Source organism: Artemia franciscana, chromosome 9, assembly GCF_032884065.1.
Source record: "Artemia franciscana chromosome 9, ASM3288406v1, whole genome shotgun sequence".
In the NCBI taxonomy this organism is placed as follows: domain Eukaryota; kingdom Metazoa; phylum Arthropoda; class Branchiopoda; order Anostraca; family Artemiidae; genus Artemia; species Artemia franciscana.
In genome coordinates, this window is record NC_088871.1 from 16,141,972 (window position 1) to 16,169,328 (window position 27,357).

At 34.0% G+C, this 27,357-nt stretch overlaps 1 protein-coding gene across 13 annotated transcripts in view; it reads right to left on the reverse strand.

The window, feature by feature from the left end:
- Positions 1 to 27,357, reverse strand: part of LOC136031053 (collagen alpha-1(XVIII) chain-like) — a 442,617-nt gene that overhangs the window by 303,209 nt on the left and 112,051 nt on the right. For all 13 annotated transcript variants that reach the window (XM_065710278.1, XM_065710277.1, XM_065710270.1 and 10 more), the window contains one exon: positions 17,670 to 17,835. In XM_065710278.1, coding sequence (XP_065566350.1) covers positions 17,670 to 17,835 — 166 coding nt within the window. The remainder of the gene's footprint in view (positions 1 to 17,669; positions 17,836 to 27,357) is intronic.

Sequence of the window (27,357 nt, forward strand, 5' to 3'; positions counted from 1 at the left end):
AAACTAGAGTTAGTGAATTAGTCTTGCCCAGTTTGTCCTACTTACAAGTTTTGAGAAAAGCTTATGTTATTCTATGAAGTACAAAATAACACAAACATTTATGTTGTCTAAATAGCAATCGAAATTTTTGTAAGAAGTGCAAGATAAAAAATATATTACTTGACGCACTATACATAAATGATACATAAATATATCATTACTCGTACTATTTATTTATATTATCATTATTAGTGTTTTGCTAGCAGAATGAAACATGAAGCAAGTACCGATTTAATTCGAAATTATACATAGCATAACTATTATAGAACAGGTATCTTCGTTGTACTTAGACTTAGGATTTCTCACATCGGTCGGCACATAAGCCGGCAACAATACCTCTTCAAGATGATCCTTCCTGCGTCTTCCGCCGAATATCATCTAGGGATGTTCTTGAGAGCGCTGCGTCTTTTTCAATTTATCGTCCAACTGTTGCCTTTTGTCGTTTGTAACGTCGAACTTCTGGAGGATTCCAACACCAAACATCACGGAGCAGGGCATTGCTGCCCATTTTAACCATGTGTCCCAATATCGCCACCAACTGCTAATGATCTTATCACTAACGAACGGCTGTTAAGTCATATACATCTTATATGTACACATATAAATCTTAATATATCTTGTGTCCTAATACGTCTCCATGTTCATATTTTGCTAGTATTTCCGTTTGTTTAGGTTTCATCAATATGACTCACATCATTGATGTTACTTTTGTTTCAGAATTATTCTTATTGGACAATTCACAATATGTCAGTCTTATGTATAATGTGGTATTTTTGCATAACTCGGCTAAGTTACAGTTCCTGTATCACTGTATCGCTAGACATGACATTGTATAAGTCCAAAAACACCTGCTTACGAGTGAAAATAAAAATGTTGTTCATCAAGTGCCAAATCAGACCTACCTGTTTCACCCTGCCATGAGTTCCTCGGCAGTGGGTCGTCGGAGCGGAGGCCTCTCTGTCAATGCCAGTAATTATTTGAATAGGTCGTTACTTGATGCCTGTGAGTTTTTTATGGCTTTGGAGTTTGTCTATAGACAAAGCCCTGTTCTCATGAATGTTTATTTGCCGACAAACTACAGGAAACAACAGTCTGAAACCAAATTCATCCGAGATTGTTCACGTCTTAGCAGGTTCTTAGCGAAGCGTCGGAGCAACAAGATAATAATGTGCGGGGACTTTAACTCTAGCCCACAAAATGATAGATTGTTCTGTATAATTTAATCTAGTCTTCCCCCGTCTTATACTCATGTTCAGAAAGACTATCAGTTTACGCTCTTTAACGAGGCATCGGATTCAACTTCTGACATAGACTATTTCTTTATGAATTTCGACACAAGAGGTAACTCAGCGGCAGTATACCATGAATCTGCATGTAGCGATCACTTCAGAATCCAGCTGTCAGTCCCGTTCCAGGCTCTATTCCCTAATCATCCTGAATACAAGTGGCGTAAAAGACGAAAATAGAAGAAAATTAACCCCGCCGTATACCAAAGTTACCTGGACTTTATACTACGTAGGATAAACGTGTCATTTCGCTTACTAACATTTCAGTGTGAAAAATATCGTTTATCCTTCGGTGTTTTCTGTGCAGAAATAGTCCAGGCGTTAAATATGCTAAGACAAATTCAGTACCGTTTTCCCGCATGAGTACAGGCACGCGTAAAAGAGATTGGGACAATCCTTGTGTGAAGCATGCGAAACATAAGGCTAAATTCTGGTATCGACTTTGGCGCGATTGCGACAGACCTCGGAGTGGACCTCTGTTCCGTGCTCTCCGAGACGCCAAAAGTGATTACAAACGTGTTGTGCACGAGACTCGTGCTCAAATGTTGAAAAGATTTCCCGTGAAGTCAGAGACAATCCAGTACAATTGTGGCACCTTTTAAATCAGGCCTCCCCATCCCCCATGAAACATGACCAACTAATTTCGGAGAGTGATTAGGTTAGGCATTACAACCAAATTTTCGTAACCGTGACGAGTCCCTTAGTACCAAATTTTAAGCAAATTTGCGACAAGTGCTTAATCCATCAAAACTTAACCGATCAACAGTAATCATTCCAGATTCTGATATTTACATCGCAGTTAAACTTTTGAAATATGAAAAATCGTGTGGTATTGACAGGATAGGTTCCGAGCATCTGAAACTTGGCTCTTTATTGCTTTAATAGTATCTGTTTCTTTTGTGCTTACTGGGCCTTAATTTAGGGATGATGCCTAATGTAATTTGCTCTGGTAAAACAACAAACGTCCCAAAAAAGAGTGGGGATAAATCCAAATGTGTAACTTAACAGAATAGTTATATTAATATATATATATATATATATATATATATATATATATATATATATATATATATATATATATATATATATATATATATGTATATATATATGTATATATATATATATATATATATATATATATATATATATATATATATATATATATATATATATATATATATATATATATATGTATATATATATGTATATATATATATATATATATATATATATATATATATATATATATATATATATGTATATATATATATAAATATATATATATATATATATATATATATATATATATATATATATATATATATATATATATATATATATATATTTATTTATATATATATATATATACGCTCAACGTCCCAAAAAAGAGTGGGGATAAATCCAGATGTGTAACTCAATAGAATAGTTGTATTAATATATATATATATATATATATATATATATATATATATATATATATATATATATATATATATATATATATATATATATATATATATATATATATATATATATATATACATATATGCTCTGGAGGAGGTCCAAAGGGGGGATACAATAAAGAGGCGACTGGCTCTTTCTCTTGCTGTCCCTTATCTATTAAAACACGAAGGACAAAGGGGGCAAGAGGGAGTGGTAGCATTACTCTTACTTACAGTAATTTATATTCATTTTAAGTTCATTTTATTATTCGTTTTAATTTAGACCGATTGCTTCAAATATCAAAAATCAATCTTTCTCAAAGGCTTATTTAACAACAAAATTTCTACACATTTGGAAGAAATGATTTAAAAGCAAGAAAAACTAAAAACAAACTTGGTAATAAATCAAGAAAGTATACCGTATTTTACTGCATTGGTGAGAAAAACAAAAATTTGATGTTATAGAAAACAGGCAATTCAGTGAAAAACAAGCCTCATGGCAAAATATTTCACCCTAAGAAAGAAAGCTAATTTAATTTTCTATGGGTTTGAGAAGCAGAAAACAAAATTAATATGCTTGTTGTGTTGCATGAAGAAAACAGAGACATAAATTGAAGCTCAAAATAGAGAGAAAAAATAAGTCTTCACCTAATTAAGTTTTCTTTCTATTTTTTCATTATATTTGCAATTTTCTGTATGTTTATCTTCCGCTTTTTCTGTTTGTACATTTTATAATAAATCTAATAATAAAATCAACTTCCATCCTTTTTCTCCATAAACTGCTTTCTTTCAAGACTGTCGTGGGAACACTCTCTTGAATTAAACGGAGGGGGTTTAAAAAAGAAGAATATTAACATTATTACATCCCAAAAAGAAAAGCTAGTTAAACTTGGGATTGCTATACAATAACATATACAGTTATGAAAACACCATTAATAATAATTGGGCTTTCATTTGAGCTCTACACTGCAACACTTCTTTATTGATTCTCAAAATTTCTTTCATTCGACTTCTTTCAATTTTTGCATTTGGAAAAATGATGACAATTAAATTAGTAAGTTTTTAATTAACTATTAAACAGATTTAAATGATGAATGTCGCTGGGTTCTCACCTAGAAGTTCAAGATGTGTCGGACAAACCCAAAGCTAAGAATTGGCTCCTGATATTCGATGGACAGAAAAAAAAAGAGATTTTTCGAAGGAACTAAATTATTATTTCTTTAATTAGTTTATCAATATTTAATATTGTATTGAATTAAATTAAACTATTAAACAAAAAGCAATGCACAGTTTAATCATTTGACAAGTAGCCGTCCAAGAAGAAACAAAGCTCTTAGGACGAACGATTACAACAATCAATATCAATGAATTCAACTAAATAACTCAAACAAATATAACAGGCCTATATAATAATATTAATAAGTAAAATAAATATCAAAAACCAATCTCTCTTGTCTAAATATGTATTAATATATATATACATATATATATACATATATATATATATATATATATATATATATATATATATATATATATATATATATATATATATATATATATATAATATATTGAGTGATATGAAGTGATGTTTGAAGAAGCACTAGACAAAATAAGTTCTGCCTATGGAAGTAGTCACATAACAGTAAGTTTTTGATTAACTATTAAACAGATTTAAATGATGAATGTCGCTGGGTTCTCATCTAGAAGTTCAAGATGTGTCGGACAAACCCAAAGCTAAGAATTTGGCTGTTGCTAAAAGGAGGGATATATTAACAGGATAAGCTTGTTTTTGGTTTTACTTGGTTGTTTTACATTTGCTGTTTTTCATAGGCATGTATTTTGGGGGTGATGCCTGACGCGGGGATGCCATGGATATTCTGTGGTAGCCACAACACTGTGCTGGGTAGAGAATTTAGAGTGGCGAAATTCTATATAGGCCAGTGTATTCTCCTGATGAGCCCTTATGTTGGGTGTTGCCTCTGAATTATTTGTCTATATTATTTTTTCTATTGTTTGGTAAATGACGACTTATACTTATTGACGACATGACTGCCTGTACATGGATTATTCTTTATGGTTGATTGTGTGTGGCTATGCTGTTTGACCTATGTGATTGTATGGATGAGTAGGGTTAAGGCCTAATTCAAGTGCTGGTCTATATTAATCACTAATTTAGGAAAACAGTCTTCCTTTTCTCCTTCTGTCTCCCTTTTTTTTTTTTTTTTTTTTTTTTTTTTTGTGTTTGTGCTGTAGCATTATACATATATATATATATATATATATATATATATATATATATATATATATATATATATATATATATATATATATATATATATATATATATATATATATATATATATATATATATATATATATATATATATATATATATATATATATATATATATATATATATATATATATATATATATATGTTAAGTAATTTATCTTTTATCATTATAGCATCAAATAAATAGACATTGAAGGCTTTCCAAATTAACGCGACTATATTTTTATCATATCAATCTAGTTCACTCAGGCTGATTCCTGGAGGAGTCCAACATATATCTAGTAGTTACTGTTTGTTTTCAGTTGAATATCAGTTTTATTTTTGGTACATTATAAGATTATTATTGGCTTCTTTTTTTCAAAGTCAAACATTTGTTTATTTTAATTTTTACTTTATTGTTCATTATAATTTTGGTAGTTTTTTTCCTCTGCTCAAGCCATATCTTAGCTCTTTTCTTTTGTTAAAATAAAACTATTTTATTTATTTCTATTGTGGCTCTGTTACTTTTTAATTCATTTCTGTAAAACTTAATAATAAAAAAGACAGAAGAAGAACTAAAAAATGTTTTTAATAAGCAAAGAGTAGATGAATAAAATCTTTTAATTTTTTTTATTTTTTTTTTAGTTTAAACTTTAAGACGCTTTTACCCCAAGAAGTGTTTAAAACTTCCTTTTGACACTGTATTGTCACAGTCGTCAAATAGACTATAGATTAAATACTATATTAATTCCTCATAAGTCCCTCTTAGTATACAAAGCGTGCCCACTTCGATTTCTACTTAGGCAGCGCTATTGCGATGCCTAAGATGAGAAGAAATGCGTAGGCCTATTGAGGTATTTTTGAAAAAAAATATAAAGTGAAAAAAAATATTAATAAGAATAAAGAAAAAATAAACTCTGTCATTCATAATTAGATTGGGCACGAACACTATCTATGGCTAAAGGTGCAGCCTGTCTGTTGGTTGCTTCGTATCAACACGACTAATCGGTCCTTTCTGTATGTTAGATAAAATAAGCTTTTCAACTGAAAGTAGGGATCAGCATTAAAAATTAAAACGAACAGAAATTATTCCGCATATGAGGAGACTGCCTCCTCTTCAGTGCCCCTCTTTTCACGCTAACGTTTTTAAGCACTTTTAAAAAGGCTAGTTATTCTAATTAAACGGTTCTTGTGCTTCAAGAGTTGTTCCTTAAGAATTTACTTAAGAAAGCGGGTATTGAGGCGGAGGCAACCCCTCATATCCGGAACAAGCTCTGATCGTTTTAAGTTTTAATGTTTTTCCTTACTTTCAGTTGAAAAAACTTGTTTTAATTATTTAATTTCTGATCGTTTTTCAAATAATGTCGGGAAACCAGCCTCCCTTTCCGTGGAAATTGCCCCAAGAATAATTCCTCCGTGGAAAGCTTCTCCGTGTAAAACGCTCCCCCAGGAAATAACCCCGTAAAATTCCATCCTCGCTGTAATTCCCCCCAGAAACTTTCTTGCTCACGATTCCATCTTTCTCCCGCGGGAAATTTTCCCATGGAGGTGTATTCCTGGTGATAATTCCCATGGAGAATTTCTCCCGTGGAAAATTAGAATATTTTATATATGAATTCTAGCAAATTTCCCCTGTGTAAAATTCTCTCTGGAAAGTTCATTCCCGGGTAATTCTCTCCCAACGAAAAATTCTCCCCGTAAATAATACCCTTACCCCATAAATCCCCCCACCGAAAAATATCTGTACATTTCCCAATATCCAATACTATATGTAAACAACGAGCAAAGCTCACAGCTTGTAGTCCTTTCCCTTGGATCTGTGGGGGATCAAGTCATCCTGAAAGACACAGTTATTAGATCTTTGGACAAGGCTGAACAAATGGGCTATATAAAAAATTTTCACCCGACGACTTTGAGGGAAAAGGGGCGTGGGAGAGGGTTATCTGCCCTCTAATATTTTTGATCACTTAAAAAGGGCACTATAGCTTTTGATTGGCGATCAAGCAAGACCTCTCCCGATCTTCTAGGATTACTGTCGCCCGGCTTTCGAGCCAGTCTCCCTGCCGGGGATCTTATGTGAATAGTTTTAAATATGTATAGTTAAAGAATAACAAAGAACTTGAACTTGAACTGGTTCGATACGATCACCCATGGGAAAAACAAACTTGGAAGCTATGGTCTGGGAATCGGGGTGCCCAATAGAGGCCAGTCTTGAGAGCGATCAGACGACGTTTAAAGAAGGCCTACCGACATTTGAAGAAGTCAGCCTTAGAATGGTACTAAGCCGCAAGGATTCTGCTTAATCTTTCTAGAAAAAGAATTTTATTCTAAGTAAACATCACTAGCACCCTATTGCAACCCTCAATGGACCTACAGAAGAGAGTGGGAGAGAAAGAAAGAAAGAGGGAGAGGGAAAAAAGAGATAGAGAAAGGATGAGAGATGCCAATAAAAAATAGAGAAAGGGAGAAATAGAGAAAGAGAAAGCCAATAGTAAGTAAGTAAGTAATTTTATTGCTCGAAAATTCACATGGAATTAAAACAGAGCATAGCTAAGGAAAAAAAAGTCACTAGGAACCTCATCAAACGTATTTATACCTTATGTACATTAGCAAAACTACTGGCACAAGATGGCTAGCCATGGGTTCGCTCTTCCCTAAGCGTTTTTCACAAAATTCTCGGCGACACGGTTAACACAGACTGTAGGATCGGATACACCATAATTACGAATGATATAGGAGTTACTCGTCCATGGTGGAAGTCTCAGAAGGAACTTCGCAAATCGAAAAACAGAACTCTTAATATTGCACACTGAGCGGACGACAGGTATTTCCAAAAAGGTGTTATATACAATACATGTGGAAGGGCATTGGCATAATCCAGCGACGCAAAATATTTACGGCAGAACCGATGTCTGATACCAATAATTGACCTGTACGCAATCCGGATTTTCCTTTTTACGTGGCGCACAAGCAGCGTACCAATTAGAATTAGCGGTTGAACACATAGACGTTGAATAAATCTATAGTAGGTATAGTAGATGTAATGGTATATAAAGACATAAATGGTACAGTAGATATTGAACAAAATCAGAGGAGATAGAATTCAACAGAAAGAGAGGAAAAGAACTAATAGATTAAGTTCTGTAAAAAACAAGCAGGTAATTGTATTCCAAGATCACTTTTGGATGACACCAAACCTATCCCACGAAACAAAGTCCCAACAAATATTCCAAGTGAAAAAAAACACATATTTGTTGATCTCATCTCCCAGAAAGAAGTCAACAAAAGGCATACATATCGGGAAATTGAATCCTCCCTTAGGTCAGGCTAAGCCCTATCAGTTTCTAATCCTAGTCCCTGGAAATTCCATTTCCTTCAGATTGTGAAGAAAGCCTGATTATTGACAATTCTTATTCTCTCCCTAAGGCCAAATAATAACAAGAATATTGCCACATTTTTCAAACATAACACTTCTAAGATAAGAGAAGGTCTTAAGTGTTCATTGTGAATTATCCTTGAAAATATCTTCCAAAAGGCGATGTAAAGGAACTTAACTCTGAGAATAAATTACCAACTTATTATTAATAGAAAGGAGTACAGTCAGTTGGAGGGTAAAAAGTATAAATTACCTTCTGAAAAAAGTAAAATGGCATGAACAGTATGAAAAGGAGTCTAAAGAAAAAATTGGTTTTTCCACGAAAAACATCATATTATTTAGTATTTGGTTCAAAAGCTGGTTACATTTTTTCTTAAGATTCGTTTTCCATACGAAGGTGGAATAGAACGAGAATTTGAGAATAAACGGTTCAATTCTTATTAAAAGGAAGGCCTGCATTTGATGTTTTTAGTTCGAAATGAAAAGAACTTAGTTCGAAATGAATTAAGAGAGAAAAGATTTTATTTTTGTCTTTTTATATAACCGATTAAGAATTGTATTAAAAACGAAAGTAAAACTGTTCAAAATAGGGATGAAACCTTTTTTATTGACAGTGAACAGACATAAAATTTAACTGGATATTTCGAACACATATGCAGTGTTCATACTGCTTTTAGTTTTACTGCTGATAATTAACACTACATTTGTGTCCGAAATATCCAGTTAAATTTTATATCTGTTCACTGTCAATAAGAAAGGTTTCATCCCTATTTTGAACTGTTTTACTTTCGTCATGGAAAGGCAGTGTGGTCTTCGAATTTATCTATGTATTAAAAACAAAAAGTAATAAATAAAATCATTTAAATGCCTGAATTCTTTAGAATATTTTGTATGATTTAGGTAAATATATTTAACGGAAATGTCGTCGTAATGAAGGTGGCGCAGAAAGTGTTGGAATCAGTTATCTCCCTCAAAGACTTCATTTTATGAAAACTTGAGAAAACATTTGTCGTTTTATTGGCAACCATTGAAGACCTATGGTTACTTTGACACAGCCACAACCCATACTGATTGTATAATTGCATGTATTCACAGTGATTGCCATAGGGATGACTTAGTGTTTTATAGTGACAGCGTAGCATCTCATAGTGTCTAGTGCATGTAGTGATTCATAGTGACTAATTGTGGTGTGCACGTAGTGATTTTTTTTTGGCTCGATTTACTTAGACTTCCTACCTTTTGGCAGTGGTGCATATAAATTATAGTTGAAAAGGGACAAATTCTTTTAATAGACAATAAAAGCAATAATAAAATTCTGGATATTTCGATCATATACACAGCAACCGTCATATAGAGGAGTCCCTGTTTATGACCATAGGCGGAGAAAACAATCTTCAAAGAAACGGTAATTAAAGTTAAAAATTCTCTGAGTGGATTTGATTGATTATGACATCTCATAGTAATGTTCGGGGAAAAGGAATTGGACCTGCTCAAAAAGATTTGGGTCGGGAAAAAAAGGAATTCTAGCTTCTCAACAAGGAAATGCGGTGTGAAATGACCTACCAAATAAAGTATTGTAGGATCTACATATGAAATATGGTCAAAAGTACAGAGCCATATTTTACTTAGGTATACGGTTGATTTAAGGAGGCTGAATGGGGTTTAGGCAAATAGAGTTGAATTAGACAGGAGTTGGCTGCATGGGGGTTTATTTAAATAAGATTTAAGTTGAATTAGGGTTGAATTAAACAGGTTTTGAGCTAAACAGTTGGGGGGGGGGGTGAGTTGTATGATTGCACGGGGGTTGGGTTGAATGGATGTTGAGTAAAGCGGGGGTTGAGTTGCACAAGGGTTGAGTTAAATGGGGTTAAGCTTGATGAGGGTTGGATTAGAAAAGGGTTTAATGAGTAAGGATTGAATCCCAGTGTACCCAATTCTTCAGTTGGGACGGGGGTCAGTGGTGTGACTCTGTAAGCTTAGCCAGAGTCGACCCAGCTCTAAATGGGTACCTGGAGAAATCCGGGGAAGGTAAACAGGAAGGGTGTGTGAAAGCACAGGATGGCTGGCCCCCAACCCCCCATTGCACTTCCTGGCTGAAGGGCCAAGAAACGGAGATCAGCACCGCCGGTAGGGACTGTAAAGTCTAATGCCGTATCCTTTACCTTTTTTATTGAGTTAAGTGGGGAGATAGATGAACATGGTTGAGTTGAATAGAGATTGAGTTAAGCTGGGATTTTGCTAAACGTGGGTTGAGTTAAACGGGAGTTGAATTGCACAGGTGTTGCGGTAAACGAAGGTTCGTTTAAATGAGGTTGAGTTGTATGGGGTTGAGCTAAGCGAACGTTCAATTGTAAGGGAAACAATGTGCATTTTTACAGGAGGCAAAGTTTAAAACGATTAGAAATTACAATGATATCAGAGATGAAGCCTAAAACGATCAGAAACTATAACAGGAGTGAGGTAAAACCTAAAACAAACAGAAACTACCACAATTAAGAATAACTTTGCCACCCTTTAAGAACTGCAAAAGCCAATATACATTTTTATACATTTGAAAGGAATGGATTAAAAAAAGGGAAATGCAGACAAAAATAGTAAAACTAAATTGATTACCACAAGATAACTTAGGTCAAAATTCTTTTTTAAGAAAGTCAACTAGCTTGAGAAGCATTTAGATTTGTCTATTTGAGTCAAAGCTTAATTAATTAATCGCTTAATTAATTAATTAATCCGCTTAATTAATTTTTGCAATGAGTCAACCCGCAGCTACATGATGCATTCGTTTGCACGTTTTGGGATAAAGGTTGGCCCTGTTGCTGATTCTACTTTTTCTACAGTTTTCTGTTCTTTTTTTTAGGGGGAAACATGAATAAAACAGGTAGCCGTCTTTTCAGTGCTGTTTTGTTTTATTCCTGTTTCTGTCTTACTCCAACCGATTTTCCTTCGTGTTCAGTGTTTTGATTGTAATAGCATCAAACTAACACGTCTAGCTACTAATACTATTACGTGGGTTTACCAATATCATCATGTCTAGCTACTTCTATTGGATTTCTAACGATTTTGAACTTGCAGAACTTGCTATCTAACGAATTGTGTTGTCGTTAAATGCTTAGAGGAAAAGATTTGCCGCCGTGAAAAATATTTCAATATTAAAGGTATCTTTAAACTGGCATCTTATTCCTTATTTTTTGCCAGTTTAAATCGGTTAAAAACATATTTTATGATTATGAATTCCATGTTAAGTTTATGTTCCGAAGTCATACGTTCCACATGTATGGATTTACTATATCACTTCCAGTCGGTTTAACAATTTATAAGTCTTTTAATTTTGCCATTTATTAAACGATTTCCTAACTATTTGGAGAGCTAAACTTTGCAGTAAAATTCCGATAGCAATTAGAATTTGGGACGCTACCAACCATACCGTCAATATTAATCTGTGGGAATGCAGGCTTAGCATTTCCCACATAAATGATTTGGGATCCAGCTTAGTCTGATGACAATGCAGATACTGACAAACAAGATGATTTTCTTGACCTTGTTATAGAAGATGATGACAGTCGGGACACCGACTCCAGGAATGACGATGATAGTAGCTCGGAATTACATGATCCGGGCGTTGACAGCGATTGCAAGAGTTCACCAAACTTTCTATTCAAAGTGACAGAGGAGAAACAAAACAATACCCGAAAGGTACGTTAATCTTTTCTAAGTAGACGCTGTTGCGTCAGATCTTATTCTGAGGAAGAGAACTGACAGATCAAATTCCAGATTTGAGAAAAAACTGTGGCACTGTATAAAAACCACAAGCTTTTAAGTTGCTTCCAGGATTCATTACCAAATCTTCTTTTTCCTCCACACCGGCTATATTTACAAACCTTTTTCAAACAGTTCATGGTAACAAACTGTGAGTAAGGAACGGCCCGGTTCAATAGTTACCGAAATTCTAAATAGTAACCAATAGAATTAGATTTGTATGCTGATTTTAAGTATATATGATTCATCAAGTTTAGTCCTACCCATCAAAAGTTACGAGCCTGAGAAAATTTGCCTTATTTCCAAAAATAGGGGAAACACCCTCTAAAAGTCATAGACTCTTTATGAAAATCACACAATCAGATTCAGCATATCAGAGAACCCTACTGTTGAGGTTTCAAGCTCCTATCTGCACAAATGTGGAATTTTGTATTTTTTGCCAGAAGAAAGATCACGGATGCTTGTTTATTTGTTGTTTTTTTCCAGGGATGATCGTATCGACCCAGTGATCTTAGTATTTTGTGACAGGGCTCTTTCGAAAGGAAATTAAAAGTTCTAATGCCCTTTTCAAGTCACCAAAAAATTTGAGGACAAAAAGGCCCCTCCCACGCTCATTTTTTCTCAAAGTCACCGGATCAAAATTTTCACATGGCCATTTTGTTCAGCATAGCCGAAATATCTGATAACTATGTTTTCGGGGACGAATAAATCCCCCACAGTCCCAGTGAGAAGGGCTGCAATTTATGAACTTTGCCCATTGTTTACATATACTATTTATTATGGTAAGTATACAGACGTTTTCAGAGGGATTTTTTCTGGTGGGAAGATTGCGTCATGTGGGAGGATCTTTCAAATGGAGGAATTTTTCAAGGGCGAAGATAATTTCTATGAAGGGGGTGCGGGATATCCCGGCATTCTTTGAAAAAATGATTAGAAATTAAACTAAAAAACAAGTTTTTTCAACTAAAAGTAAGGAGTAACATTAAAACTTAAAACGAACAGAAATTATTACGTATATGAGGGGCTTCGTCCCCTCGTCAATACCTCGCTGTTCACGCTAAAGCATTGTTAGTAATTTCAAAAGGGTTATTTATTCTAATTAAACGGCCTTTGTGATTCAGGGGTCATTCTTAAAGAATTGGAACATAATTCGAATTTTAGCGTAAAGAGCAAGGTATTCACGAGGCGCAAACTCCCTCATATTACGTATATGGGGAAGTTCATCCCCTCGTCAATACCTCACTCTTTACGCTAAAGTTCGAATTTTGTAAAGTAATGGCCGATATAAGCAATAATTTGTTTGTGTTATTTTCCTTCCAATCTTAGCATTTAATTTTACCTTAAGCAGCTTCATAACCATGATTTTTATCAAACAGTTCGTGGTAACGAACTGTAGTAAGGAGCGACCCGGCTCCGGCTCAAACAGTAAAGTTTTTTACTGTTTAATAAAGTAGAATTGAGAGAAAGAGTCAAACTTTAGCGTAAAGAGCGGGGCGTTGAGAAGGGAACAGCCTCTTTCATACACGGAGTAATTTCTGTGCGTTTTAAGTTTTAATGTCGCTCCTTACTTTCAGTTAAAAAACTAGTTTTTTTAACTTCAGTTAAATTGAGTCTCAATTCAGTCATTTGAGAATTGCTCAACTTGTGACTCTCATTTTCATAAAAATAGTTTCGACCTCTTTGGCCGCTTTGTTACTATGTCTTACAAAATTAGTTCTGCAAATATCGCTAATTTAAGTTACGTGGGAGAATCTTTCTATGGAGAAATTTCTCGTGGGTAAAGGGAATTTTCCATGGAGGGGAGCTGGATTTCCCGACATTATTAAAAAACGATCAGCAATTGAATAAAAAACAAGTTTTTTCAACTGAATGTAAGAAGCAACATTAAAACTTAAAACAAACAGAAAATTTTACTTATATGAGATGAATTGCCTCTCCTCAGTAGCTCGCTCTTACCCTAAAGTTTTTTTTACTTTTAAAATGGGCTATTATTCTAATTAAATAGCCTTTATGATTAAGGAGTCATTCTTAAACAACTGATACAAAAATCAAACTTTGGTTATTATAAGGTTATTATTAGTCTAAAAAAGTAAAATTGATATGCAAATTTCGTTTTAATCATTCATGTATGGTTAGCCGAATTCAAAACCTGCATTAATTCAAAAATGTTCAGAAGTTAAATAATAAAAAAAATTTTTTAACTGTAAGTAAGGAGCGACAATAAAACTTAAAACGAACAGCAATTATTCTGTATGTGAAAGGGGCTGCCCCCTCCTCAACGCCCCGCTCTTTATACTAAAGTTTTTATTGTGTTAAAAAGTAGAGTTGTAACAAAGAGTCAAACTTTAGCGTTGAGGAGGGGACAGCCCCTTTTATATACAGAATAGTTTCTGTTCGTTTTAAGCTTTAATGTCGCTCCTTACTTTCAGCTAAAAAACTTGTTTTGTTTTTATTTAAGCTTCAACAAAAACAAAGGAAAGAATGCTGGCAAAAAAATTAACAATAAAATACTGAATTTTATTCAGGGAGCATTTTCACAGCTTACAGACTCATTCACAATTCATCAATTTTCATTAATATTGACGAAGGCAATTTCTGAGCATTCTAATAAGGTTTCTAGTAGGGAAACATTATTTTCCCTGGAAACTTCCTTATAAGAAAATTTGATTGATTAGAAACAGCCCTACTTCTTAGATTGATTATAGCAACTTCCATTCCACATAAATGCAATCCAATTGTTGCCCGGTATTGAATAAGTCAGCTGATGTAATTGGCAATAATATATGTTTAGAAATGGGAAATGATCATTAGTAGCAATTACTGAGCTTTAGAGTCTTCAGGGGGAGCACACTCACTTTTAGTACTAAGAAAAAAGGTGGATGCAAAAACCATACAACCTCTAGATAACACAAACAGAGAGATAAAAACCAAAAGAAATTTGGGCATCGCCACTGTCATATATAAAGGTTGCATTTTGCATTTTCACATTTCTGAGATAATTGCGAAACTGATTTTAAGCACTGTCCTGGTTAGCAGAAGATCAACAGGGCAATGTATGTTCATATCACGCTCTGGTCTTCCTGGTCGATATGACCCTGTTGATCCTCCCTTTGAGGACAGATTACCAAACGGCTTTCGGCAATTCATCTAAAAGTTTAGAAATGACAGAAACAACATTTAGGCATGACAGTGGTATTATTTCAATTTTACGCTTGGCAATCGTCAGTAGCAGGCCCAACACAAGCCATCGAAAGATAGCGCAAAATAGCATTTTGGCACTGTACCTCAAACAGACTAAACTAGTGTCAAATAGACTAGTGATAATCTCGGTTTTTACACTCTTCGCTATTCACTGGATTTTGTACTGGATTTTTACAAATCTATTTTGCTATTATAATTTTACTATATTTTCCCCTTTTCTCCCTGTTCAGTTTTTATTTTGTCCAACCTTCACAATTACCTTATAAAATGTATTTTTAGCAGCCCTCCTCAATTTTAGCAAATAGCAAGTGACTAGCTAAATGAAGCTTACAAATAAATGTCTATATTAATTGCTCATTAAGGAATGCACCGCCATGCGGCATTACTGTCTTTGAAGCCGTGAAGTTCTGCATACAGGTTTTCGATGATCTTAAATCGGTTGGCCATCTGAAAAGTTCCAATCTATGTACCACTAAGTTTTGGGGCACAAAATGGCAGAAGTACCACTTTCATGTCTCAAAATCTTTTTGGATACATAAAAAGGGCTATAGAACTTTTGGTTTATGTTAAAATGAGCCTTCTTAATTTTCTAGGACCATTGGTTAATGGGTTAATAAGATCACCCTGAAAAATTACAAATAAACACGCATCCGTGATCTTCCTCTAGAAATATAGTTCTACATTTCTGTATATATGAGCTTGCAACCTGTACATTAGGGTTCCCTGATAGATTAAATCCTATGGTGTGACTTTCACAAGATCATTTGCCTTTTTAGGTATGTTTTTCCTCTTTTTCAGAAATCAGGGAAATTTTCTGAGGCTCCTAATTTTTGATGGGTAACTTTAAGACTTGGTGCATTATTTTAAATCAAATACTTAGTGTATTTGAAATCAGCATAAAAAGCCGATTATCTGGATATATTAATTGATTTCAAAATATCCGTTTTTAGTTCGTTGTCAAGAACTAGTTAGCAAAACCATAAAGCCCCTTCCATCCATATAATACCCTAAGGTGAAATCTTGGTTTGTTTTTGATAATAACAAGAGACGTGCTGGCTGGCATTGTCTCAAAACTGGGGAATAAAGTTAGTAAATATCAAGAATTGTTTTATTTGGAGGGGGAGGTAATGAGGAGACTTACAATAATTGTTCAGAAGACGAGGGCATTATTTTTTTTCCAGTACTGACAAAAGAGCATTTCAACTTTTTTTTCTCTTCTATGACTTTCTTCTCACATATTCTTTAGCTAGTTAGTACATATTACATCTCAAAGAAAAAAGAAAAAATATAAGAATAACCATCGTCATCGAGAGAGACAATTTTTTCAATCTTTTATCTCGGTCTTTTAACCTTCATTCTGGAAAGTTTTTCCTTACCATACTAAAGATTAAGATTTCACCTGTAATCTTTTCAGCTATAGTTAAATTTCATTCCATTAACCCAATTTTCAGTTGGGGTTATTACCTATGTTCGAAGCTCATGTGGTAACGCTCTAAGTTGGGATTGATAGTTGATACATTTCTATTCCTCTGTAGTTCGATCGCAACATGACTTACCCTCCAGACTTACCTTAACTTACCCTCTGTAAAACTTGTTTACCTCAGGATCGATCTTGCTAGTTTATATCATACGTGGTTCGGACGCATTATATATTAAAGAAAAGTAAAATATTACCTTTGAAGTTTTAAAGTGTCTGAAAAATCTTATAGTGCAGCATTACAAAAACTGTATATGCAATTTAGAGAATTGATAACTGAGTCTTCCTAGAAAAAACGGAAAATAACCTGCATTTATGTTGTCGAAATTAGCATTATTTCTCTCAAAGTTGCAATTTTATATTTCTATTTGTTATTTTAGAACATTTGAGCTCTGAAAAAAACTAGTCATGTTTAAGAAGTATGTAAGCAATTCAGCCTATAACGCAGAATATAAGAACTTTGCCAAAGCGAAGCTTATTATATAATCAACACTCCCCCCGCCCGTAAAAAAAGGACGATTGCTTTCTTAACATAAGTTTAGTATACTTTAGTTGAATTGATGGCAACCCTGAAGCATGACTATGAGAATTGACATCATCTAGCACAAGGTTTCACAGCCTTATCTGGATGGTGTAAAAAAAATTTTTTAAGTACATTCTGCATGCCGAAACCTAGTTAAATTGTTTCTTTATCATTTCTCTCATGTAAACCTCAATTTTTCTATTACACCCAACAAAGTTATAGTCTATGAATGAACAGAAAGCCACTTTTCCTCTTTAAATTATTGAACCTTTGAAAGAGAAAGAAACTACATACCTAGGTAAAGTATCCGGAATGAATAAGCGATATGGAAATTTTAAGTCTGCTCCTATTGAAAACCCGAAAGCAGGGAATGCATCCAGACCTGTTTCCATATACTGGGTAGTAGGGTCGACAAATGGCACAGTTATAGCGCTGATCAAGTCCCATTCTTTATATGTGTCTGCAAAGAAAATATTTTTTGAGTTGGTTCATTAAAGAGGACTCATTGGCGACATTTTAGGGTATTTTTGATGAGATGGTATAGCCTATATTTAAATGAAAAATACGAGTTTTTCAAGCACATATATTCATATACCATATGTCTCAAATAAAATCTTTTAAAATACACAAATCTGCCTATACGTTTGAGCAGTTCTAAATTTTGACGGAATTTCAGAAAGTTATGTTGCAAAATTAGAATTTAACAGTACATTTGGTATAAAGCAGCTAAATTTGATATAAATGAATACATCTCACACCTATGGTATATTGTTGGTCTATTAGTCTAATTTCAAGCCTTACTGGCTATAGAACCTACAAAAAGAATACTATTATTATATTTATTTTTTTTATTTAAATACGTATTTTATGATCTTAAACAATGTCATAGAATGAGGTGAAAAACAGCATTAAAGTACTTGCAAATTTAAACAAATTTTAATAACAAAATAACATGAAAACTTTTTTTTTAAAAGAAAAAAAATATTACCTTCAAAATGAATAGACAGGAGTTGGTAGGTTATTTTTCCCAAGGGTTATTTCATTTAGGCTGCAAAACTGTTAAAAAAGAAAAAATAATTTTAGGCTAATTATTTTTAAAAACAATTTCTCAGTATAAAAAGTACTGATAAAATTTATATTGTGGACCGTAGGTACTATTATACTTTAGCTATCGCAACAATATTATCCATTGATTGTCATAACTGGCCTAAGGAACTATAACTGATTGTCATCCCACTTTTTGCCCCGACAGACATCATAAAAGTTTTTTACACAAAGAATTGTGTAGAGAAAATATGGACAAACTTTTAAAATACTATGAGATTCTGAGAGAGCCTGGGTCCTTGACACCCCTCCTGTGCTTGCAAGCCTTTCTACAGCTCACTTAACTTGTATTAAAGATAGTGTTTTCTATTTGAAAGTTCAGAAACAGCCCTTTTTGACAAGAAATCTGATGGTTTTAAAAATCTGATAATCCATAAAAAACAACAAGAATCTACTTAAAGTTTACATATGAAGCAGGAGCGAGCCCAGTGATATATTTTGAAGGGGGGGGGGGTAGATATTTTAACTGAGGGACGGTAGTACTGGTTAAAAAGGAGCAATAAATTTTTAAAATATAAGGTGCATTCTTTATTGAGACAACACTGTAAATATGTAATTATAAAATAAAATCAAGCTGCTTTTTTTCATTGTGGGCTAGTCAAACAGTTCGTGGTAACGAACTGTAGTAAGGAGCGACCCGGCTCAATAGTAACCAAAACTCTAAAAAATTGAATTTTGATATCAATAGCTACATCAAAAGAATCGCATTTTAATGCTGATTTTAAATATATAAGGTTCATCAAGTTTAGTCTTACCCATCAAAAGTTACGAGCCTGAGAAAATTTGCCTTATTTAAGAAAATAGGGGGAAACACCCCCTAAAAGTCATAGGATCTTAACGAAAATGACACCATCAGATTCAGCGTATCAGAGAACCCTACTGTAGAAGTTTCAAGCTCCTATCTACAAAAATGTCGAATTTTGTATTTTTTGCCAGAAGACAAATCACGGATGCGTGTTTATTTGTTTGTTTGTTTTGTTTTTTTTTTCTTTTTCCCAGGGGTCATCGTATCGACCAAGTGGTCCTAGAATGTCGCAAGAGGACTCATTCTAACAGAAATGAAAAGTTCTAGTGCCCTTTTTAAGTGACCAAAAAATTGGAGGGCATCTAGGCCCCATCCCACGCTCATATTTTTCCCAAAGTCAACGGATCAAAATTTTTAGATAGCCATTTTGTTGAACATAGTCGAAAACCATAATAACTATGTCTTCGGGGATGACTTACTCCCCACAATCCCTGGGGGAGGGGCTGCAAGTTACAAACTTTGACCAGTGTTTACATATAGTAATGGTTATTGGGAAGTGCACAGACGTTTTCAGGGGGAATTTATTTTGTTTGGGGGTGGGGCTGAGGAGAGGGGGCTTTGTTGGAGGATCTTTCCTTGGAGGAATCTGTCATTGGGGAAGAAAAATTCAATGAAAAGGGCGCTACGCATATGAGGGGTTATAAAAATACTTTAGCATAAAGAGCGAGGTATTTAGGAGGAGATAAATACCTCGCTCTTTATGCTAAAGTATTTTTAGTAATTTCAACTATTTATTCTACGGCCTTTCTGATTCAGGGGTCATTCTTAAAGAATTGGGGCAAAACTTACGATTTAGCGTAAAGAGCGAGGTATTAACGAGGGTACAAACCCCATCGTATACATAATAAAAATATAAGGTTATGAAAGTTTGTTACGTAAGTTAATTCTTAAGTTACGTATATTTTTTACTAATAAAAACGTTCGTTAAAAATTAAAAGTTCTAGTTGCCTTCTTAAGTAACCGAAAAATTGGAGGGCAACTAGACCTCCTTCTCCACCCCTTATTTCTCAAAATCGTCTGATCAAAACTAAGAGAAAGCCATTTAGCCAAAAAAAGAATTAATATACAAATTTCATTTTAATAATTTATGTGCAGAGAGCCAAAACCAAACATGCATTAACTCAAAAACGTTCAGAAATTAAATTAAAAAAACTAATTTTTTTAGCTGAAAGAAAGGAGCGACATTAAAACTTAAAACGAACAGAAATTACTCCGTATATGAAATGGGTTGTCCCCTCCGCAATCCCTCGCTCTTTACGCTAAAGTTTGACTCTTGCCACAATTCTACTTTTTAAAACAATTAAAAGCTTTAGCGTAAAGAGCGAGGGATTGCGGAGGGGACAACCCATTTCATATACGGAGTAATTTCTGTTCGTTTTAAGTTTTAATGTCGCTCCTTACTTTCAGCTAAAAAAATTAGTTTTTTTTTTTATTTAATTTCTCCAAAATGTCTTCTGCCTTGATTGGAACATTCCTGTGTATGGATAATAAGTTATATATTTTGAAGGGGGGTAGATATTTTAACTGAGGGACGGTAGTACTGGTTAGAAAGGAGCAATAAATTTTTAAAATATAAGGTGCATTCTTTATTGAGACAACACTGTCAATATGTAATTATAAAATAAAATCAAGCCACCTTTTTTTTCATTGTTGCCTAGTTTCTCCAAAATGTCTTCTGCCTTGATTGGAACATCCCTGTGTATGGATAATAAGGCCAATCTATTAAGCCGTTCCTGACCCCAAGGCACTCCTGGTACAAGATTTCATTCTTCTTAGGGTAGAAAAAGAACGCTTGCACATAGTCGTAGTGACAGAAATTACCGGATGTAATTGAAATTAACGTAGTGAAATTAACGGATGTAAGTGACGGAAATTACTGGATGGAAGTGACGGATGTACCAATCTTCAAAAATCGATGTAGAGTGGGGAAAATGTTCTTATCAAATTCTTTTATGCACGTTCTGAAATAGTCTGGAGCCACGTGTCTCGTGTGTATGTAGATTCTCCTTCACAGAGCTAACTCAGCTTATAAGCTTCCCTATAGGAGTCTACATCAAGATACCAAAAATTAGTCAGAGTATCCGACATATCCTTTGTTTTATCTTTGCCGAGGGAGATACAGTGCTGAGGAAGTAGGTATTATAGTGACTCTAGCAACTGTCTGTGACCAAGGAGTCGCTGATGCAGCTGCTGCAGAAAGTAGTTCTGTAGTAATGTGTAGTAGTAATGGGATAGAGACAGAAGGTTGGTAATACGTTTCAGGATCCTCTGACGCTGTTGCATAAAATTCCTATACGTTTGTTTTGTAGCTCATCAGGGCACTCTAATGTGGATTTCATAATCTTCACACAGTTCAGTCCCTTCAGTTAAAATTGGATGAAACACAGCTTCACTCCTCTCTCTCATGTCTCTAGGTTTTGTCTTAAGATCGTCAGCGCGTTTGAGAAAGTGTACGAGATCTATAGTTTCTGATTGCAAGGTGTCGACAGATTGTGTGACAGACTAAAAACTTTACGAACAATAACCATAGCTACAACCAAACAGCATCTCTCAATAGCAGATAGCAAAGAATAAGCTTAACTTGAAGATTCATAATCTGAATCAGGATGCTCTTGAATTTCCCTCATAGCCTTACAGATAATAATGAACATCTCTTTAAAAAAAAATGATTGCTTTTAAGTGCTCCACCCATCTAGTCTCACTAAATTTGTTCAACCTCATTCTTGTTGTCCCTGTGATAAGATTACTTTCCTGAACAATTTGTTTGAAAATTGCAGAGCGTTTAGATGAAATTCTGTTGAAATTAACTACTTCTTTCAAAGTTCCTAGAAAATTCTCATGACAGACATGTTGTACAAATGCCATAGGGCTATATTTAAGGAGTGACTTGCACAGTGAACATCGACTGCATGGAGATAAATTTCACGGAGAATAGCAGCATTAGCTTGAAATTGGCCGCTCATAGATGAAGCTCCATCATAACCTTGCCTCCTTAAGTATTTTAAATGCTTCACATTCCAAGTAAGGTTCGTATCAACCAATCAAGGCCTGCTATCAACCAACTTTTTCTTTTCGTAAAAGTTTATAATTGTTGGTTTCAGTTTTAACATGATGGACGACTAATTATCAAACAGGGGCCTAAACTTCTACATAAACACTGAAAAAGAAACACACGCGTGACTCAAATGATTGATCTCAGGAGCCTGAGGTTATAACAGCACGTGGCTTATATGGCAGCACCCTGGCATTTTCCCAACTCCATTTACACAAAATAAAAATTATCGTGAGGAGACCATCACACATTACCTACAAGTTGTGCATCCATTACTCTATACCAATGGGATAAGAACTCCCAATGAGTTTGGTTAGCTTTTAAGACAATTTGTTTTAAATTTCATTTTATAAAATGAATAAATCTCTCCGTTTTCATCCTTATCACAATAAGATTTACAGCGTATTTTACCCTTTTGTATTGCTCAAGATCTATAAAAAGGTCGAGCCTACATACCAAATTTGCCAATTTTCAGGGGGGAGGAGGTGTGTCCCTGTTATAACCCACCCATCACCCTGGATTCTCCCCTGATATGAAGTGACAAAAAAAGTCCAGTTTACTAAGATTCAAAGTGGGATAAAAGACAAAATAAAAAAATAGCTGGGCTTACTGTTTTTTACTTGAGAATTTTGTACATACTTCTTTCTTTATTCTAGGGGTAATAAATTTTTCATATAAATTCAGAATGAATTTTATTGTACAACTTCTCAGGTTAGTAAGCTTATTGTTTCTATATGTTGCCAGCTCTGATAGGAAATGAATCATGTGCCATAATATGTTTTTGACACCTTGCTTCTTTTCTTCCTTTTTAGTTAATTCGATCTTTATCGTAATAAGCCTGTCTCAACCCCATTATGAGAATCGAAGAGACCCTGGGAAGAGGCTAACAATATCTTTTTGATCTAATATCCAACAAGCAGCCCTATTCCGATTGAACCTCAGCAGCAACCATAGACTTATTACCTGAATAGACATAAGATAACAGAGAAAAGCCGTAACAACTACATGAGCAGGTAAACAACCATCACGCATCTACAAACAGTGATGGAAATGATGTTAAACAACCAATCAATTGAGAGAAGCAGACTTACATAACCGGTTTCACCTGCTTCGTCCCCATTGCCAGACCTTTAGTGGGCATGAAAGAAAAAGTGCAACGAGCAAGCTGAAACACAGGATGACTGTAGTTTACTATAAATTAATACATGTATGTAGCCTAGTGGTAAGCAGCTGTATGGCAAAACTAAAGTTGGGCCCAGTAACCAGTGCAGGATTCTTTTGAATATAAAGCCAGTACATCACTTTGCCCATTTAGCCAACTAAGAAATTTAAACATATCTAAAATATGGGTGCAGATCGCTGATTTAGGTGCTCAGAAAAATAAAAAAAGTTAAACAATATAGAAAGGAGGCGATAGTACCTTCTCAGATAAAGGTTACTAATACGGTCATCTGTTTTCAAAAACCGTTGAGAGAGAAATTTACTCAAGAAAGCGACTGTCAGATCAAATAGTTTGCTCTCCCGTAGTTTGCGCTCTAATTGCAATTGCCACTAATTGGAAGGACACAATTATATTTGGGTTGAAACAGATGGACCAAATATGTTCAAGTTTCTTAACAGTATAATTTTTTGTCGACGAGTATTTGATTCTTACTCACATTTTTGGCAATTGCGCAATCAATTTATATAAAAGAACTTTTCAAAGAATATGTGGAGAGGGTGATAGCAAAGCCGCGCGTGCAATAATAGAAGTACTATTTTTGATAGAGATCATGAAAAGTCTGAAAATAGAAAAAACAACAACAAATGCAAATCCAGGGCTTTGCTAATTCTGATTCAAATCTGATGCCAGGAATGAAATATGGTCAATATTATTGATATCGGGATGCGACACTAGTTAACCTATATCGTATAATTGGCAAATATTCAGTTTATCATAAAAACATTTTATTGTCTGAGTTCCAGCTCTGACAATAATGATTAAATGAGAAAGTATTGAGTGCCGATTAGAGAATTCATTCTTCTTCTTTTTTGCAACTGTATGCAGTTGGTTACAGATAAGCTTATTTTCCATACAGATCGGTTGGTAAAATCCCATTGAAAACTAACGACAGTCCGCAGTCTCTTCGCTCGAACTAAAACTTTAGTTTCCGACGAGTTCAATGAATAATTAAGAATTTAAGTCCTTTGGTGTAAATAGTTTTCCTAAATGAAATAAACTTTACAGGGGAGAATTTTCCCCTAGATTTCCGGCCAATTCACTTCTCTTCTCACTTCAATTAAAGACAATTGAAGTCACTTGGCAATTCTAACATGTAAATTCGCTTACTGTAATCCACTTTCATGCAAAGCTACTAGTTCTGCTTCTCCAGCATCTCATATAAATTATAAAATCCTTCAGCAGCACAGATAGCTGCTTAAATTGAAGTTATTTTTTGGCTGTCCCTTGGTAACTTCCCAATCACAAATAGTAGCTATTTCTGTAGCTAAAACTGAAAAGAATCGTTTATGCTAGGGTGCAAAACTGAAGTAACAAAAAAGTGACCGCATAATAAACACCAAATGAAGAAGTATAGATAATTTGACCGAAGAGAAAAAAAATTGATTTTTCCCCACCCCCTCAGTGCTTAAATTGCGCTGTCTTTTTTTCTTAGGGTACATTTTCGCTTTAAAGTGGATTTACATGTGGATTACAAGTAAGCGAATTTACGCTTTAAAAAGAGTAATATATTCAATTTGTTTTCTTTTTCTTATTTTGTTTTTTTGGAGAAGGTTTAGTTTTTGGTTCCTAAATTTCAGTGTAAAAGGTTTTTTTTATTTTTTTATTTTTACTTTACCCCACATTTCCGTATTCAAAAACGAGCTGTAATTGCTTTATAATTTTTTCTCCCTGCATTACCGTGTTAAGAAGTTTGGCCTTCGTTGCTTTTTTTGGGATGTCAAAATCAATTGAAGCGTAAAAAAAAGAGATTTCACCCCAAAACCTTGGAGCTTCAATTGTTCTGACTTTTTTTTTCTTGGCTATAATTTCATGCTAAAAAGTTTAATTTATTCGCTTTGTTTTCTTTTTTTATATTGGTCTTATTTATTTAATTCTTAGGGGGTTTCATTCTTGGTCCTTTTACTTCAGTTTTAAAGGTTTGCTTTAATTCTTTTGTTTTTATTTATACTTTACCTCCACAATTCCGTATTAAAATGCGTGCTCTAATTGCTTTATTATTTTTTCTCTCCCTGCATTACCGTGTTAAGAATTTTGGCCTTAATTGCTTTTTTGGGACGTCAAAATCAATTTGAGCGTAAAAAAAGAGATTTTTCCCCGAATCCTTGGTGCTTAAATTGCTCTGATTTTTTTTTTTTTTTAAGCTATACTTTCGTGCTAAAAAGTTTGATTTATTTGCTTTGTTTTACCTTTCTTATGTTGGTCTTTTTCATTTAATTTTTAGGAGGTTTGGTTCTTATTCCTTTCACTTCAGTGTTAAAAGTTTGCTTTAATTCTTTTGTTCTATTTATACTTTACCTCCACAATTCCGTATTAAAAAGCGTGCTCTAATTTCTTTATTTTCTTCCTACATTGCCGTGTTAAGAATTTTGGCCTTAATTGCTTTATTTTTTTTTTTTGTGACGTCAAACCAATTTGAGCGTAAAAAAAGAGATTTTTCCCCGAAACCCTGGTGCTTAAATTGCTCTGATTTTTTTTCTTTTTTTTTTTAGGCTATACTTTCGTGCTAAAAAGTTTGATTTATTTGCTTTGTTTTACCTTTCTTATGTTGGTCTTTTTCATTTAATTTTTAGGAGGTTTGGTTCTTATTCCTTTCACTTCAGTGTTAAAAGTTTGCTTTAATTCTTTTGTTTTATTTATACTTTACCTCCACAATTCCGTATTAAAAAGCGTGCTCTAATTTCTTTATTTTCTTCCTACATTGCCGTGTTAAGAATTTTGGCCTTAATTGCTTTGTTTTTTTTTGTGACGTCAAACCAATTTGAGCGTAAAAAAAGAGATTTTTCCCCGAAACCCTGGTGCTTAAATTGCTCTGATTTTTTTTTTCTTAGGCTATACTTTCGTGCTAAAAAGTTTGATTTATTTGCTTTGTTTTACCTTTCTTATGTTGGTCTTTTTCATTTAATTTTTAGGAGGTTTGGTTCTTATTCCTTTCACTTCAGTGTTAAAAGTTTGCTTTAATTCTTTTGTTTTATTTATACTTTACCTCCACAATTCCGTATTAAAAAGCGTGCTCTAACTGCTTTATTATTTTTTCTCTTCCTGCATTACCGTGTTAAGAATTTTGGCCTTAATTGCTTTTTTTGTGACGTCAAAATCAATTTGAGCGTAAAAAAAGAGATTTTCCCCCGAAACCTTGGTGCTTAAATTGCTCTGATTTTTTTTTCTTAGGCTATACTTTCGTGCTAAAAAGTTTGATTTAATTGCTTTGTTTTATTTTTCTTATGTTGGTCTTATTCATTTAATTTTTAGGAGGTTTGGTTCTTATTCATTTCACTTCAGTGTTAAAGGTTTGCTTTAATTCTTTGTTTTAATTTTTACTTTACCTCCACAATTTCGTATTAAAAAGCGTGCTCTAATTTCTTTATTTTCTTCCTACATTGCCGTGTTAAGAATTTTGGCCTTAATTGCTTTGTTTTTTTTTTGTGACGTCAAACCAATTTGAGCGTAAAAAAAGAGATTTTTCCCCAAGACCTTGGTACTTAAATTGCTCTAAATTTTTCTCTTTGGCTATAATCTCGTGCTAAAAAGTGTAATTTTTTGTTTCTTTTTCTTTTTCTTATTTTATTTTATTATCCTAGGAGGTTTGGTTCTCGGTTTCTACACTTCTGTGTTAAAGGTTTTCTTTAATTATTTTTTACCCCCGCACTTCAGTATTAACAAGAGCTAAGAGCTCATATGGCACTTGTGACGAGGCGAGAAGAGCTAAGAGCCAAGAGATCATATGGTATGAGCTCTAACAAAATTCTATGAATCAATAGACTGATTTAAAAAGGAAAATAAGAGGCTTAATGCCGGTCAG